General features: G+C 38.5%; 1 protein-coding gene across 1 annotated transcript in view; it reads right to left on the bottom strand.

Moving 5' to 3' along the window:
- The window catches only part of PIK3CB (phosphatidylinositol-4,5-bisphosphate 3-kinase catalytic subunit beta), a 74,220-nt gene that overhangs the window by 36,359 nt on the left and 20,723 nt on the right, over window positions 1-17,138 (bottom strand). The window contains 4 exon segments of the mRNA XM_059388329.1: window positions 11,014-11,113; window positions 12,513-12,656; window positions 15,663-15,751; window positions 15,753-15,785. Coding sequence (XP_059244312.1) covers window positions 11,014-11,113; window positions 12,513-12,656; window positions 15,663-15,751; window positions 15,753-15,785 — 366 coding nt within the window.

Raw genomic sequence — 17,138 nt, forward strand, 5'->3', positions numbered from 1 at the left:
AGCCTGAGTATCAGAAAAATGCCCCAGCTGACCTTCATGCTAAGGCAACAGCAACACATCTATGAAGATTATGGCACATGTGGAAGAAATCCTTTCTGCTTCTGCAAAATCTGCCCCTCACTGCCAGACTTTTGCCATCCTGATGGACTTGGAAGATGGCAACAGTCTGTTCCTGAATTAGAGAAATTAGCATGTGTAAGCAATAGCTGTAAGTTAAACAAACGTTTGAGGCTATGAGAAACCCAAGATGGCTTCTTGGTTCTTGGTGATTCCCTGGCAAACTTTATTTTTTAGTTTGTGGATTCCTTCACCCACCAGAGTGCATTTAAGATGATACAAATAATAAAGTCTTTTATTAAGTTAAAAGTAAAAAGACTTTATTAAACTGCAAACGCAGTCTACTCGTAATGTCTGACCTGTCAGGTCCACAATCCCCAAGAATAACTATTTTTGTCCCAAGAGATCTCAGACCTCCACCTTCTGGGCCTTCTGAATATCTGTAGATGACTTCATTCAATTGCCACGCAGTATGGACTACCAATTTGTTGATATTGTATGTGTGTTTTCCAGATGGGCTGAAGCATTCCGAAACTCCAAGGCTGATGTCCTCACACTGTATTTCCCACTTGTGGTATACCTTCCACAATCCCCAGTGATGAAGGCCCCCACTTCACTGGACAAATAACATAAGGCTTAATAAAAACCTGACAAACTTCTTAGAATTAACATTGTCCCTATCACCTTCAATCATAAGGCAAAACTGAGAGAATTAATGGGGTTCTTAAACTTAAAATTTCTAAATTTGCCTCAACTATTGGACTTTCCTGACCTACGGCATTATCTTTGGTCTTGCTGACTATTAGTAGTTACCCCTTTAGGAAACAAACTTACCGTTTATATGACAGTCACCAGTAGACCAATGTCTATTAGTATACAGCCTTATGCTGATCCCTTGTTGTTTCATGCTCCTAAGACCAGCTACTGTAAATCTCTAATATCTTATGCTCAAGACTATCATCAACAGATTAAAGATTTTTTGGATCCCAATTCAAAGGTTCCTGTTGGTCAGAGTCTAGAGCTTGGTGAATGGTCATTCTGGAAATGTCATCGAAGACAGCTGTTATAACCCCACTGGAAGGGACCTTACCCAGTGCTCTTGACCACTACACTGCTTGGGTATTCATCTCACAGCTAATGGCAGTTCCACCTCCAACCTGGTCTTGTGCAGAAAGAGATGTAGCTGACCTTGAGGCAGACTGCTTCTGCCTAAGGCGACAGATCAAGACTTCAGACCTTAACTAAACATGAAAACCTTTCTTCTTCCCCTTTCTTTTACTCTGGCATTAGCCTGAAAGATAATGCCCTCATCTTTTTCTCCCCAGGCCATTGCTTAAGGGAGGTAACATCTGGATTTTAAAACAACCTTATAGTTCAGGTAAGAGAAAAATCTGAGACCCTAACTTTTCACAAGCAAAATAAGACAACACATTGGGTGACTCCCTTGAAGTTGCACTGTTGAGTTAGAAAGGACCTGCTGGGAAGCTTTCATGATTCAGGAATTCACTCCTCTTGACAGGACCCTACTTTCCTGGTTACAGGTAAATGTAAATTAGCTCATGATCAGGAAATTCACAGTTCTTGAAATTACTGCAGAATCTGCTGCTAAAGCAACAGAGGCCCAACAACCATCCTTAGATTCTTTAGCCAAGGCTGTTCTTAATAGTAAGACAGCCCTCTATTATCTTTTAGCCAAGCAGGGGAGTACCTCTGCTGTGGCCAACAACACCTGCTATATCTGGATTAACATTTCACAGGAAGCTGAAACTTGGTTACATAAGATCACTAAGCAAGCTACTTGCCTTAAAAGGACTCTTTCAATAGGGTCTTCTTTGACTGGTCTGGGTCTTGCGGACCATATCTCCCAATGCACTCCAAACACTGGGAATTACCCTGCTTATAGTTATCATAATAATTGCACCAAGTAATTCTCTCACAAGTTTTAAATGTTAAGCCACTAACCATCAAGTAAATGAACTCCTTAAGACTGGAATGTCAAAAAAAAGAACAAAGAGAATGACTGATTTCCATAACCTATGAATACCACAGGGATTAAGCAAAAACATTCTAACCTATGGATAATGGAATCCACACAAGAGACAACAAAAACTTTGAGAACTTCAAAACAGTATCTGATAGTGACACTATCGCCTTAAATTTTGATCACATCTCTCCATTAAGCTGAGAGCCTGATCAAAAGGGAAATGTTGAAAGAAAAGGACAGGTCCCAAATGCTAGGTCAAGTCACCAAACTGGGGCTTAATACCTAACCTAACTGCAACTTCAACCTTCTCCTCCCCCCCTCTTAAAAGATTTATTTATTTGAGAGAGAGCAACAGGAGGGAAGAGGGAGAGGGAGAGAGAAACTCAAGTAGACTCTATGCCAAATAGAGCCCCAATCAGGGCTCAGTCTCACAACCCTGAGACCATGACCTGAGCCAAAACCAAGAGTTGGACGGTTAACTAACTGTGCCACCCAGGCGCCCTCTTTCTTCATTTTTAAGATTTATTTGTTTATTTTGTGTGTGTGTGTGTGAGAGAGAAAGCAGGAGTGGGAAGAGGTGCAGAGGAATAAACAGAATCCCAAGCAGCCTCCATGCTGAGCTCAGGGCCCAACAGCGGGGCTTGATCTCATGAGCCTGAGATCATGATCCAATGCTTAAGTGACTGAGCCACCCACATGCCACCACCTCCAAGCAAAGTATAGTCTTAGGCAGGAATTTTCTGCTCAGTACCAATAAGGTAATCTGTCACAGGAGCCCTCTCAAACCCCTAAAGGAAAATGAGGAAATCCACCTCCAATAATAATAAGACCCTCGGGCCCCTTCCCCTAAGGGAAGGTAACTGTCCTAAAACAATCATTTCTGTCCTAAAACAAACATTTCTTATCTTTTGTTAATTGCATCCCCCATTACTCCCTACAAAATCCTTCTATTTTGCAACTCAAAGTCCCCTGTACTAGATTAGCTGGATAGGACACTGCCCAATTCATGAATCAATTAATAAAGCCAATTACATGGTTTTTAAAAAATGGGATTTTATTCTCCATGAAATGAATACTCAGGGATTTTAAAAGTGAAAATAACGTAATACATCTACATTTTTAAAAGGTTACTTTATCTGCTATGCAGTACAGGAGATACGTGTGCAACAATGGAAACAAAAGGCAAAATTTAAGAAGTTAATGAAGACATTCAGGTGAGGGGCGCCTGGGCGGCTGAGTTGTTAAGCACCTGCCTTCAGCTCAGGTCATGATCCCAGAGTCTGGGATCGAGCCCCACATCAAGCCCTGCATCGGTCTCCCTACTCAGTGGGAAGTTTTTTCCTCTCCCACTCCCCTGCTTGTGTTCCCTCTCTTGCTGTTTCTCTCTCTCTCTCAAATAAATAATAAAATCTTAAAACAAACAAACAAACAAACAAACAAGACATTCAGGTGAGAGAAGATAATGGATTGGTAGAGGACAGTAGCCATGAGCACAAGAGACACTGATAGGTATGAGATATTTTTAAGAGGACTATAAAATTAAGGGGACTAATAGTATCCATTTCATGTAATTGTGAAGATAAAATGGCCCATAATAAATGGTGAGTAAATGTTAGCTATTATTACCACCATTAATGGGCTTTCCAAAAGGATCAGGTAATAGTTGTTTTAACATGAATGAGAAATCATAATACAATCATAATATAATAATATATTACACATATATAATGTAAATCATGTATGAAAAGCTATGGGAGCTTCTTTGGCAATGCAAATGAGTTAGAAAAGTATAATGAAACTGGGAATTACCACAAGGATAGTTTATAAAATAGGGTGGACACCAGAGAGGTATAGGAATGAGTAGGTTAAGAGTGAGGAAACAAATGGCCTTCAAATGAGATCAAGAGGTTGGAAAATATAGCAAGGTAGGGAGTCTCTGCCATGAGGAAAAAACAATGTACCAAGAAGCAAAGTCTGGAAGAGGTCTTTTTTTTTTTTTTTTAAAGATTTTATTTATTTATTTTACAGAGAGAGATCACAAGTAGGCAGAGAGGCAGGCAGAGAGAGAGGAGGAAGCAGGCTCCCCGCTGAGCAGAGAGCCCGATGCGGGACTCGATCCCAGGACCCTGAGATCATGACCTGAGCCGAAGGCAGCGGCTTAACCCACCGAGCCACCCAGGTGCCCTGGAAGAGGTTTTTTTAATTCTACAAAATATTTTGTCTAAGTGGACTAAATACATGGATTCAGATTACATCAGCTAGATATAACTACCTTGCTAAAACTTCCTGGTCAGATACAGTTTATAGTCTGATGTTTACACCCAGACAATAATTAACACCTACAGTAAAACCTTCAGGACTCATTTCTCTAACATGCACCCAGACACCTAGACACAGTAAAGGTGTTAATTCTCCCCAATGTTTGGGGAGAATCAGTGCCAAGACTGAAACAGATTTTTCCCTGACTTTTCCAAAGGAACCTATGGTTTTAACCATGGTAACTGCATATTGGAGGAAAGGAAAAAACCAGACCCTTTTAAACTTCTAGATACTTGCTTTGAAATGACACTAACTCTAGGAGACTCAAAATATCACTGAGGTCCACCAGAGTAGATGCTTATGGAAGTAAGCACAGATATGTTTCACAGTATGCCCAATGGGTCCCAAACCCATCTCTGGCTATTTCTTCAATTCTAGAATGCATAATTGGAATAGATATACTCAGCAGCTGGCAGAATTTCCATATTGGTTCCTAGACCTATAGAGTGAGGGCTATTTTGTTGGAAAAGTCAAGCAGAAGTTATCACAACCATCTCTACCTAAGCAAACAATAAACCAAAAGCAGTACCCATTCCTGCAGGACTTAAAAAATGCAGGGGTGGTAATTCCCATCACAACCCTATTCATCTTGCCTATTTGGCCTATGCAAAGGACACACAGATCTTAGAGAATTACAGTGGATCATCCTAACATTATAATTAGGTGGTATACCAAATACGGTTTTGTTGCGGAACGAAGTAACACATCCCCTGGTACTTGGTATACAACTATTGAGCTAACAAACGCTTTTTCCTCCTCAATAACTGTCAATAAAGTATCACAAGAGGTTTCCTTAAGCTGGCAAGGCCAACAATACATTTTCACTGTCCTTTCTCAGGGGTATATCAATTCTCCAGCTCTATGTCATAATTTAATTTACAGAGATCTTGATCACATCTACTCTCAACAAGATACCACTCTGACACCTTTATAATATTAGGCTGATCCAACCTAGTGAGTAAGAAATAGCAACTTAGAAGGTAGGAAATATTCCAAAAAAATTTGGGGCCTTTTACCTCAATGAAACTTGAAGCACTCAATTTATATGGAGTATTATCAAGATATTCTAAGGTAAAGAAAAATTTGTTACTCTGGGCCCTCCTACAACCAAAAATGAGACACAGTAGCTAGGGGGCCTCTCTGCATTGTAAAGATAACATATTCCTCAGGTGGGTAATGTACTGTAGTCTATTTCCTAAGTGACCTAAAAGGGTGCTAGTTTTGAATGAGATCCCAAATAATAGAGGGTTCTGCAATAAGTTCAGACTGCTATGCAAACTGCTGTGCTACTTGGTCCTATGATCCAACAGATCTAATGGTTCTTGAACTGTCAGTGGCAGATATAGATGCTGTTTGGAGCCTCTGGCAGGCCCCTATAGGTAAACCATAGCACAGGTCCTCAGGATTTTGGGGAAAAAAAAAGAAACAAAAAACAAAAAACACCTGCCATCTCCAGTAGATAAATACTCTCCTTTAGAGAAACAGCTCTTAGTTTGCTAATGGGATTTCATACTGAATGTTTAAAGACTGGCCACCAGGCAAGCATGTGAACTGAGCTGCCAAATATGAATTGGGTGTTATCTGACCCACCAAGCCATAAAAATGGGTGAGCAAAATAGTATTCCATCAACAAATGAAAGTGGTGTATATAAGACTAGACCAGAGCAGGTCCTGAAGGCACAATAAGTTTTATATGAAAAAGTGACTCAAATGTCCATGGTTTCCCATGGACTTGTTACACTACCTTCTTTTTCTCAGCCTGCCCCTATGTCCTCAAAGGAAGTTCCCTTCAGTCAGTTAACAAAGGAAGAAAAGAGAAGACTCAACATGATTTACAGTATGTAGGCATCATATGAAACTTGGCAACTGTGGTACTACAGTCCCTTTCTGAAACATTTCTAAAGGACTGTGCTCAAGTTCTGTTGGGCAGAACTTTGGAAACTGCAACTCACTGTTCACTTTGCTTGGAAGGAGAAATGGCCAGACATGCAATTATATACCAATTCATGGGATGTAACTAAAGCTTGGCTGATGGCCAGGGACTGAGAAGGAACATGACTAGAAAATTAGTGACAAAGAAATTTGGGGAAGAGATATGTAATAAACCTCTCTGAATGTATACCAAAGGGTGTCTCTGGAAGAGAGTTTTTATTTTATTTTTTTTTTTATTTTTATTTTTTTTAAAGATTTTATTTATTTATTTGAGAGAGAGACAGTGAGAGAAAGCATGAGCAAGGAGAAGGTCAGAGGGAGAAGCGGACTCCCCGTGGAGCTGGGAGCCCGATGCGGGACTCGATCCCGGGACTCCGGGATCATGACCTGAGCCGAAGGCAGTCGTCCAACCAACTGAGCCACCCAGGCGTCCCTGGAAGAGAGTTTTTATAATCAAATCGATAGAATGCCCCATTTTGTGGATACTTGTCAGCCTCTTTTTCCAATCACCCCTGTCATCATGCAATGGCTTCATGAACAAAGTGGCCAAGGTGACAGGGATAGGTGGCAGGGATGGAGGTTATACATGTGTTTAGCAATATGGACCTCCACTCACTGAAGCCTACCTGACTATGACCACCACTGAGTGACTACTGTGCCAGCAGCAGAGACCAACACTGAGACCCTAATATAGCACCATTTACCTTTACCCAGGATGGTCAGCCAGCGATCTGGTGACAGGTTGATTACACTAGACTGCTTCTACTATAGAAGGGGCAATATTCTCTTCTTACTGGAATAAACACTCAACTCTCTATATGAATTTGCCTTCTCTGCATGCAATGTTTCTGGCAAACTATCATCAGTGGAGTCACAGAACACCTTACTCACCATTGTGGTATTCCATACACCATTGCTTCTGATCAAGAAACTCATTTCACAGCAAATGAAGCTTAACAATGGGCTCATGCTCATGGTATTCATTAGTCTTACTATGTTCTTAACCTGAAGTAGCTGGCTTGACAGAAGAGTAGAATGGCCTTTGGAAGACTAAGTTACAGTACCAGCTAGGTGGCAATACCTTATAGGAGTTGGGCAAAGTTCTCCAGAAAGCTGTATATGATCCAAGTCATCATCTGCTACATGACAGTTTCTCCCACAGCCAGGACTCAAGGGTCAAAAATCAATGTTTAAAAATGGAAGCAAAAATTTTGCTTCCTTTTCCTGCACCCTTATGCTTTATGGACATAGAGGTCTTAGTTACAGAAGGAAGAATGGTTCCAGTGGGAGACATGACAATGATTCCCCTGGACTAAAAGTTAAGACTCCAGCCCAGCCACTTTGAGCTCCTTATGTCTTCATATCAACAGGCAAAGGGCAGCACGGTGATGCTGGCTGGAGTGATTGATCCTGACTAACATAGAGAAACCGGCCTACTACTCCACAGACAAAAGGAAAAGTATGCCTAGAATACAGAATATTTCTTCTAAGCATGACCATATCCTATCATTTAGACCAATGGACAATTAAAAGCTAACTCAGGTAGGACTACTAATGACCTGGACCCTTCAAGAATGAAGGTTTTGGGGGGAATCTGGATGGCTCAGTTGGTTATGTAGCTGACTCCCATGTGCTCTTGCTCAAATAAATAAAATCTTTAAAAAAAAGAAAAGAAAAGAACGAAGGTTTGGGTTAACTCTGCAGGTAAAGAACCACAAGTGAAATGCTTACTAAAGGCAAGGGGAATACAGAAAGGGTTGGAAGAAGCTAGTAACAAATACCAGCTATGACCACATGACTAGTTACAGAAATGAGGATTAACTGTCATGAGTATCTCCTCCTTGTTTTGGTATGCATGTTTTTGTGTATATATGTGTATAGACTATCTGTACACAGACACACAGTCCTTGTTTCCTTCCCACTGTTTTCCTTTATCTTTCTTTTTTTAAAGATGTTATTTGAAGACAGAAAAAGAGAGAGAGAGAGCACGAGCAGGGGGAAAGGACAGAAAGAAGGGGAGAAGCAAACCCTGCTGAGCTCAACAGAGGCCTTGATCCCAGACCCTGGGATCATGACCTGAGCCAAAGGCAGTTAATAAACTGAGCCACGCAGGTGCCCAAATAAGAAGGAACCCTGTCTATCTGACTGCCTTGAGTTGGGACACAGGTCATTTCCTGCCCAGAATTAAAACTCCTTAGGTGTTAAGCTTATCTGCTTTCAGACTAGAACTTCAACATTAGCTTTCCAGCTCCCATAACTGAAGATTTCAGGACTTCTCAGCTTCCATAATCACATGAGCCAATTCTTTATAATAAATCACAATCTCCGTCTTCCTTGGCTTCATTCTCTCTATACAGCTAACCCTTAAATAAAGGGTTAGAGGTACTGACTCCACCTCCAGCCCCATGAAGTTGAAAATATGCATGTAATTTGTGACTCCTCAAAAACTTAACTGCTGGGGCGCCTGGGTGGCTCAGTGGGTTAAGCTTCTGCCTTCGGCTCGGCTCATGATCTCAGGGTCCTGGGATCGGGCCCTGCATCGGGCTCTCTGCTCAGCGGGAAGCCTGCTTCCTCCTCTCTCTCTCTGCCTGTCTCTCTGTCTACTTGTGATCTCTCTCTGTCAAATAAACAAATAAAATCTTTAAAAAAAAAAAAAAACTTAACTACTAATAGCCTACTGTTGATGGAAAGCCTTACCAATGACATAAACCGTCGATTAACATAATTTGTCCGTTATGTGTATTATATACTATATTCCTACAATAAAGTAAGCTAGAGGGAAGAAAATCATAGGAAGAGAAAGTACATTTACAGTACTGTACTATACCCCAAAAAATAAGTGTATAAGTGGACAAATGTTATTCAAATTCATATTGTTCAAGTGTCAACCATACACATACACAAATACACATACCCCTTTTTGGTTGTTTCTTTGTAAAATACTAACATACTCTTCATTGAACTAACACCAACTACAACATCAAAAGCTACAAGCATCTCCTCCACTGTGAACTCTTCCCTAATGTCCTAAGTTTGTTTACATGTCTGTCTTTTGTCCTTCCATAATATTCCCATTATAATAATACTATCCTAACAATCACTGACTTGTATATCTTCTCTGGTATGTAAACTCCTTGATAACAATAACACAACTATATTCACTTCACATTACCAGAACCTAACACAAATCCTGCATATAGAAAGTTCTGAGTAAATATATATTAAACCATTAATAAAACCTTCTTTCGTTTATTTAGAGGATACTCAATTTAAGAAAGATTATTGCTACCTGTCAATGAAGGCTATTTTATTTTGATGGCAGAAATGCTCTCATCACAACCTTCAAGGGACCAATGACCTACCAACAAACCAAGCCTGAGCCACAGTTATGCTTCTCACTTGCAAGCAAGCTATTAAAAAAACCTTTACTGTTTGCAAACACTTAGCTGTATGAATCAGGATTATCTCCAAAACAAAAGAAATAAATAGATACCAAGACTACAACTGTCAATAATAGTCCCAGATTTTGAAATTCTATATTTAGTAAAATAGTTTCATGGTTCTGTTTAATGGCTTTCATTTTATTTTAGCCTTAAAACATATTTATACTGATAAAATAACATTGCTATTTTATATATTGAATCTATGTTTAAGTTTTGATTTATAAAATAGAGTTATGGTGCTAAAAGTGTGAAAACTCCCAGTAGGATTAAAAAAGATGTTAACTGGGGGCGCCTGGGTGGCTCAGTGGGTTAAGCCGCTGCCTTCGGCTCAGGTCATGATCTCAGGGTCCTGGGATCGAGCCCCGCATCGGGCTCTCTGCTCAGCAGGGAGCCTGCTTCCCCCTCTCTCTTTGTCTGCCTGCCTCTCCGCCTACTTGTGATCTGTCTGTCTGTCAAGTAAATAAATAAAATAAAATAAAATAAAAAAAAAAAAGATGTTAATTTTATAGCTGGACAGACTTAACTTTAAAATTCATTCCTGTCACTTAATAGTGGGTTTTCAGGCAAGATACTTAATCTCTTGGAGCCTCAGTCTCCCCCTTGTCAAATCCAGACAATATTGGCAACTACTATGGCATATTATTAGGAGAGTACTCAAGAAATATACTTCAAACACTTAGTATGGTTCCTAGCATATAAGCATTTAGTACCTGACCTAGCAATATCACTAATATCTTATCATCTGTCATGATTAGAAAATGAAGGCCTGGAAAGAAGATAAGGGTCTGCGCGCGCACACACACACACACACACACATAATTTGAAAAAGCAGCTTGAGGAATCTGAATTCTAGATCCTATAACAACTATGGACTTAGTTGTCAAAATATCTCAAACTAAAACATATGGCAGAATATCTGAAACATAAATACTAACTGCAAAGGGTAACTCAGGGATATGAAAATACAGGGCCTATTTCATGACCTTTGTCATCATCACCATCAAACACACTGTTAAGCATGTCTAAATAGGCATTTCCTATTAAAATGTATGGCATGTTTTAATATACATACAACGAGGAATCCGTAATTGGGGGGACACTCAAATAATGTTCTGCTCAGTTTGTTGACACTTCATTTATTGACTTATAATTTAAAAATGTATTAGCTAGGTTTAGTTACTAAAACCTCTATGACATAATGTGAGAAACAGCATATGATACAATTTATCAAAAGCCATATGGCAAACTGAACAGAAGATTAAAAAAAAAATCAGATACCTGCTTGGAAAGCACTTTCATGTGCCCAACACTTCCCCGGCAGTATGCTTCAAGGATAACACCAAATTGTACTGAGACAGCAGGAATATGCACTTCTGACCTACAAATAAATTAATACTATTAAGACAGGCTGCTTATAAAACACTTCAGATCACCAAATAAAAATACTGACTTCATATTCTATTATGAAATAAACTTCTGATGCCAATCAAAAAAAGAACACATTATCTTATTCACAATTATTAGTGGGATGGTCAACTTTCCAAGTCTTTAAACACCACAGTTCAAAACCATGTGATTTTGTAGTTAATTTTTTATTTAAAAAAATTCAAAATACTCACATCTCACCTTATCACTTTTTATAGTTGAAATGGTAATACTGCCAATTAAATGACAATAAAAAAGTGAAGATTCATATCACACAACTGACTAGTCACTCAATTAGCTTCTATACAATTTTCTCTCACTTAAAGAATGCTGTACATGTTTGAAAAAGGAAGGAACACCATGTTTTGTTATTCCTTGGAGGACTTAAAATTAGGAAGACTGAACTGCAGGAGAAGATAATAAGATTAAAATAAGAAAGGAGGGGCGCCCGGGTGGCTCAGTGGGTTAAGCCGCTGCCTTCGGCTCAGGTCATGATCTCAGGGTCCTGGGATCGAGCTCCACATTGGGCTCTCTGCTCAGCAGAGAGGCTGCTTCCCTTCCCCTCTCTCTGCCTACTTGTGATCTGTGTCAAATGAATAAATAAAAATATTAAAAAAAAAAAGAAAGGAAAATCTCTACGAATAATAAGGAAGTCAAGATTCAGAAATATAACCCCCCAAATTAATACCAAAATGATATAGAGCTTATTTTCCTTAAGAACTTTGGCAAAAATGGAGTTAAGTCATATTTTTCTGATAATCATTAGTTTTAATATTCTGACGTGCAGATGAAAATGACTGAAAAATGTCAGAAATGAGGAGCCAACAGTTTTCCCAGGAGAGAAGAATTTTAGTTATCCTTCTTGATTTTACTCCTATGTAAACTTGGTAAAATAAGACTCATGTATTTCTGAAAATGGCCTAATAAAGAAGCCAAAAATAACATTGCTGTTCCTACAGAAAAACTTTAAAACCTCTACCTATTAGTAGCAATGATAATATTACTACCTACCCAAAGTGTTTTGGAAAGAATTGTAAGTCAGGTTTTAGCCCAAATACATTGTAAGTACATAATAAGTACATTTGACAAGAAAATATCAACACATTAATTATTTGTTTGTTAAAAATCAAGGAGGCTTGGTGGGATACTTAATCTGAATTAGTTTGCCAAATCCTGAAAATTAAGAGTTGGGTATCAAGAAATAGGAGAAGACACCAAGACAAGTGCTAATGTTACAGATGGCTCAGAAACAACAAAAGCAGCTGATGAGTACACTAAATGTCCTGTATTATGCTGATTTATATTTACAAAAGCACAAGGGGGACTCAAATTGAAAAATACAGAACACTTACCTAAGGTGCCAAAAGAGAAACTGCCCTATTCTCCGATTAGCCAGTGCTCTTTCTAATAGGAATCTAGAGAGGGCACAATCAAGAAAAGGCTCATATTTTAAAACTTGCACCAGTTGTAAAAGATATTGAGAGAGCTCTTCATCACTAAAAGACACAAAGAAGAGAATAAGTCACTCAACAACTAGTGGCAGAAAAAGACCCTTCTGATCAAACTATCAAATACTAACTTGCTGAAACACAATGGTTCGTGGGGGTAAGGCCTGTTGCATGCTTACATTCACTATTCCACTGTTAAAATAACACAAGAAAAGCTCAGGATTTCCTGTGGGCAGGAGGGGAAGTGAAAAGGAAAGGAGCAAAGAACAAGTATGTGGGGCATCTTACTTATCTAGGTTGATATGATTAATGACTGTACTTACAATCAGCCCAGAAATTTAAAAAAAAAAAAAATCAGGTACTTAAATACCGATTTCTGATCATGCTGGAATAATGATATACGTAGTCAACCAGTTTTTTAAAATAAAAATTCCATCAGTAATCTAGCAAATTATTTTTCTTTCCTATCATTAGGATTAAGTAATTCCTTTTCACAGATAGTGAATGTTAAAATATTAACTTAATAGTTTAAAGGATAAGGAAATGAGTATATGTACAAGTGGGAACTGATTCACTGAATTAATACAACATAATGTTGTAATTAAATGAGCTGAATTAATATTAGTAGTTTAGTTTGTGTCACATATAAACACACTCTCATCAGAGGCAATTCGAGTGGTCAGGTAAGATATGAATCCCAAGTCCTCTACTTGCTAACTGTAGTCTTGGGCAATAAATGGTTAAGAAAGTAATCTAATGCAGCTCTGGGACTGAAACCCAGGGCACTATTTTTAAAAACAAACAAATAAACAAAAAAACCTCATAAGCAGAAAATTTATCAAAGGAAAACTCATCAGAATTACCAAATGGAACACGGAGATCACCGCAATCTCCTCCTGGAGATCAACACATTTAAGAAAAACACTTGGCCGGGCACCTGGGTGGCTCAGTGGGTTAAGCCGCTGCCTTCGGCTCAGGTCATGATCTCAGGGTCCTGGGATCGAGTATCGCATCAGGCTCTCTGCTCAGCAGGGAGCCTGCTTCCCTCTCTCTCTCTGCCTGCCTTTCTGTCTACTTGTGATCTCTCTCTGTCAAATAAATAAATAAAATCTTAAAAACAAACAAACAAACAAACAACCACTTGGCTCAGCCCAAAGCAGGCCAAGTAGCCGCTTCCCCTCAGGTCTCCAAACATAGGGAAACTAAGAAGCAACTGGGAGCCTCATTTTTTAAAACTACTCAACAATCTTAAGTTTACTGTAAAATCTTTGCCCTTTATAAAACCTGCAAGTGATGTAAAAGACAGAAAGGAAGTACTGAAACAGAAGGAGGCTCCTTTTTTCCTCATACTTTGAACTTTACTCCCCTAAAACAGCAACTATGGAAGAGTTTGTGTAATTTCTTTTGTAATGACTTTTAAAAAGAAGAAAAAGGATAACAGTATCCATAATTTTCTGAGAACTTATCTTTTTCAAATAAACATATAGTATAATCTTCATTTTTGAGACTGGCAATGAATAAACCTGAAAATGCCCGGTGTCTGAGACTGTTTCAGTAACGACATTTCTTCAAATAAAGCTCACAGATTTTCACACATATACTGGCCAAAGGGAACTGTATAAGCATGTTCACTGCAGCACTGCTTATAATACTGTTTATTTGGAGAAAACAAAAATGTTCCTCAATAAGGAAATGGAGTAAATAAGATATATCCCTACAACAGAATATTTCACAGTAGTCAAAGAAACAAACTATTTTCTATATGCAATGGGAGAGAATGACCTCAAAAACCTACGGTGGGTTTTTAAAAAGCAAGATTTAAAATAAAATATATAGTAAGACATATTGGTGTAATAATGTTGGGGCGCCTGGGTGGCTCAGTGGGTTAAAACCTCTGCCGTCAGCTCAGGTCATGATCCCAAGGTCCTAGGATCAAGCACTGTGCTCGGCAGGGAGCCTGCTTCCCCATCTCTCTTGGCCTACTTGTAATCTCTGTCAAATAAACAAACAAAATCTTTAAAAAAAAAATTTTTTTTTAAATGCACAATGTTACTCTATATTTTTATAGTTATAAAAATGTAGTATAAACAAAAAAATGTGGTACAGAAGGATACATGACAAATTCATGATAATGGCTGTTTTGGGGAAGTAAAAGTAATTAGCACTAGGTAAAGTAACTACGAGGATTTCACTTTTAACTATAATGTTATTTGCTTAGAAGTATTTTTAAAAAATGACAAAATACTAACATTTCTTAATTCTGAGTGGTGGACAGCAAAGAGTTAACATAACAGCAGGCCTGAACTTTATCCTCTTAAAAAAAAAAAAAAAAAAAGCCTGTTAACACTCTGGTCCTTTTGGCTGGCATTTGGAAACATAGATTTCAGAAGGCTTCCCACCACCTAACAGGTAAGAGTGGCTTTGTGTGCATAAACTATTCTTACAAAGTGTATGGTTTATGCTCAATACTCATTTTTTGGGGAGTCTAGAATTTTGCTTTTGTGTTAGGCAAAGGGGGCTTCTGTGACTAGCCCCCAATAAAAATTCTGACTGCCACATCTCTAAGACGCTTCCCCAATGGAAAATTATTTCAGACATGTTGTCACAACTCATTGTTGGGGGAATTAAGTATATTCACTGTGATTCCACTAGTAAAGAATTCTTAGAAGCTCCTACATGGTTTCTTTCCTCTAGACTTTGCTCTATGAATCCTTTTCTTTTGCCAATTCTACACTGCCTCCTTTTGCTGTAATAAATCACAGCCAAAGTATGAATATATGTGGAATCTTGTGAATTGTAATGAACTGTAGAAACCAAGGGTGATCTTGGGTACCTCCTAACCCAGTGTTTTTTTGCTTTTTGTTTTATAATAGAATAAACATGAAAGAAGAGGGAGAGATGGAGATCAAAAGGGAGAGAGAAAAAACACTTTAAAATCTGAATAATTCCGAGCTCTTTCCTTTCTTATGACACATTCAAGCAGACATCACCTTCTCTATCTACCCCCCAAGTTATTATATATCCTCTCCCCCAAGAAAGCCACCTGGAGAATACCTCATCTGTCGCAGGCAGCCCACAGCATATTCTCTCACGTACTGATCTGGATAGTTGAAATCTAGAAGCTCTAACGCCTCCCGGGGGGGGCAGTTTAGGCCAAATCTGAAGTAGTGCCTGAAGCTGTTGAAAAATTAAAACTGGTTCAGAAATTATAAGGGAGAAAAGTAATCTACTTCTCCTTGACACACAGGAGCAGAGATTGGTCAAAAGAAAGGAAAAGCATACTTGCAATTACTGAGGCCTCAAAACTCCACTCCTGTTAACGTGGATTAGTAAAGACTATCTTTGTTGAAATATTCTATAAATAAGCAATGAAGTACTTACCTGGGAATAGAATGATACACTGAATATAATCATTAACTATTAAATAACTTTTCAAAGGAAAAAAGAGAGAAAAAGATCAAGAAATACTTAAAGGTAAAATTCAAAGTACAAATATAAGTACACACTCAAGCTAATGACAGGCAATTTACATATAAAAAGTTCATTAATAACTCAACATAAAATTATTTTGAGGGAGCTTATTTCCAGTTCTTAATACTTTTAAGAATATCTATCACTGGGGCACCTGGGTGGCTCAGTGGGTTAAAGCCTCTGCCTTCAGCTCAGGTCATGATCCCAGAGTCCTGGGATGGAGCCCCAAGTCTGGCTCTCTGCTCAGCAGGGAGCCTGCTTGTGATCTCTTGTCTGTCAAATAAATTAATAAATAAATAATCTTTAAAAAAAAAAAAAGAAAGAAAGAAAAAGAAAACAGAATATCTATCACTTAACAGATTTTTTTTATTGACCATAACAAGTTTACACCCTTTAAATCATAGTAAGTGACTAAAAAGAAATAGTTTATTTTCTATAAACAAGGTAAAAACAGCCAGTCCCCTATTTACAGATGCCACTTAGAAATGATCTAGACAGAATAAAAAGGAATCCCTCCACAGGGATGAGTGGGGACTGCAGAGGAGGGTGGATTTGGGCAGAAATGTCTTCATCTTTGGAAACCCTACTTCCAGAGAGCCCAACCTAGAAAGAACTCTTATCTGTCTCCCATCAGAGCACTGTGAGACTCATCCTCCTCCTCAAGGTTAATTATATTTATAGCATGTACTCTTATTAGGGATGGTTAAATGAGAAGAGGAGTGATTATGGAAGAGAGAGAAAAAAAATTTTGATAACTATGATTTGTGGCCCTCCAAAGTTCAACTCTATCTGACAAAACCATATTCTATATTATCACATCATATCTATGTGATATTTGGTATCACATGAGTAGCATGTAAGTAGCACCTGGAATCCAAAGAAGACACACAAAATGTGTGCAAGAATAGGGTTACAAAAATATGGAAAAGAGATGGCAGTAACTGGAGGACTTCTCTCAACAGACTGCCAACCTCACAGTCATACTGCAAAAAGTGGCCTAAGAATATCTGCTGTCTAGCTACCTTGTCGTTTGTCATTTAAGTTTTTATGAGACTTGGG

The sequence above is a fragment of the Mustela nigripes genome, chromosome 2 (assembly GCF_022355385.1).
Source record: "Mustela nigripes isolate SB6536 chromosome 2, MUSNIG.SB6536, whole genome shotgun sequence".
NCBI lineage: Eukaryota > Metazoa > Chordata > Mammalia > Carnivora > Mustelidae > Mustela > Mustela nigripes.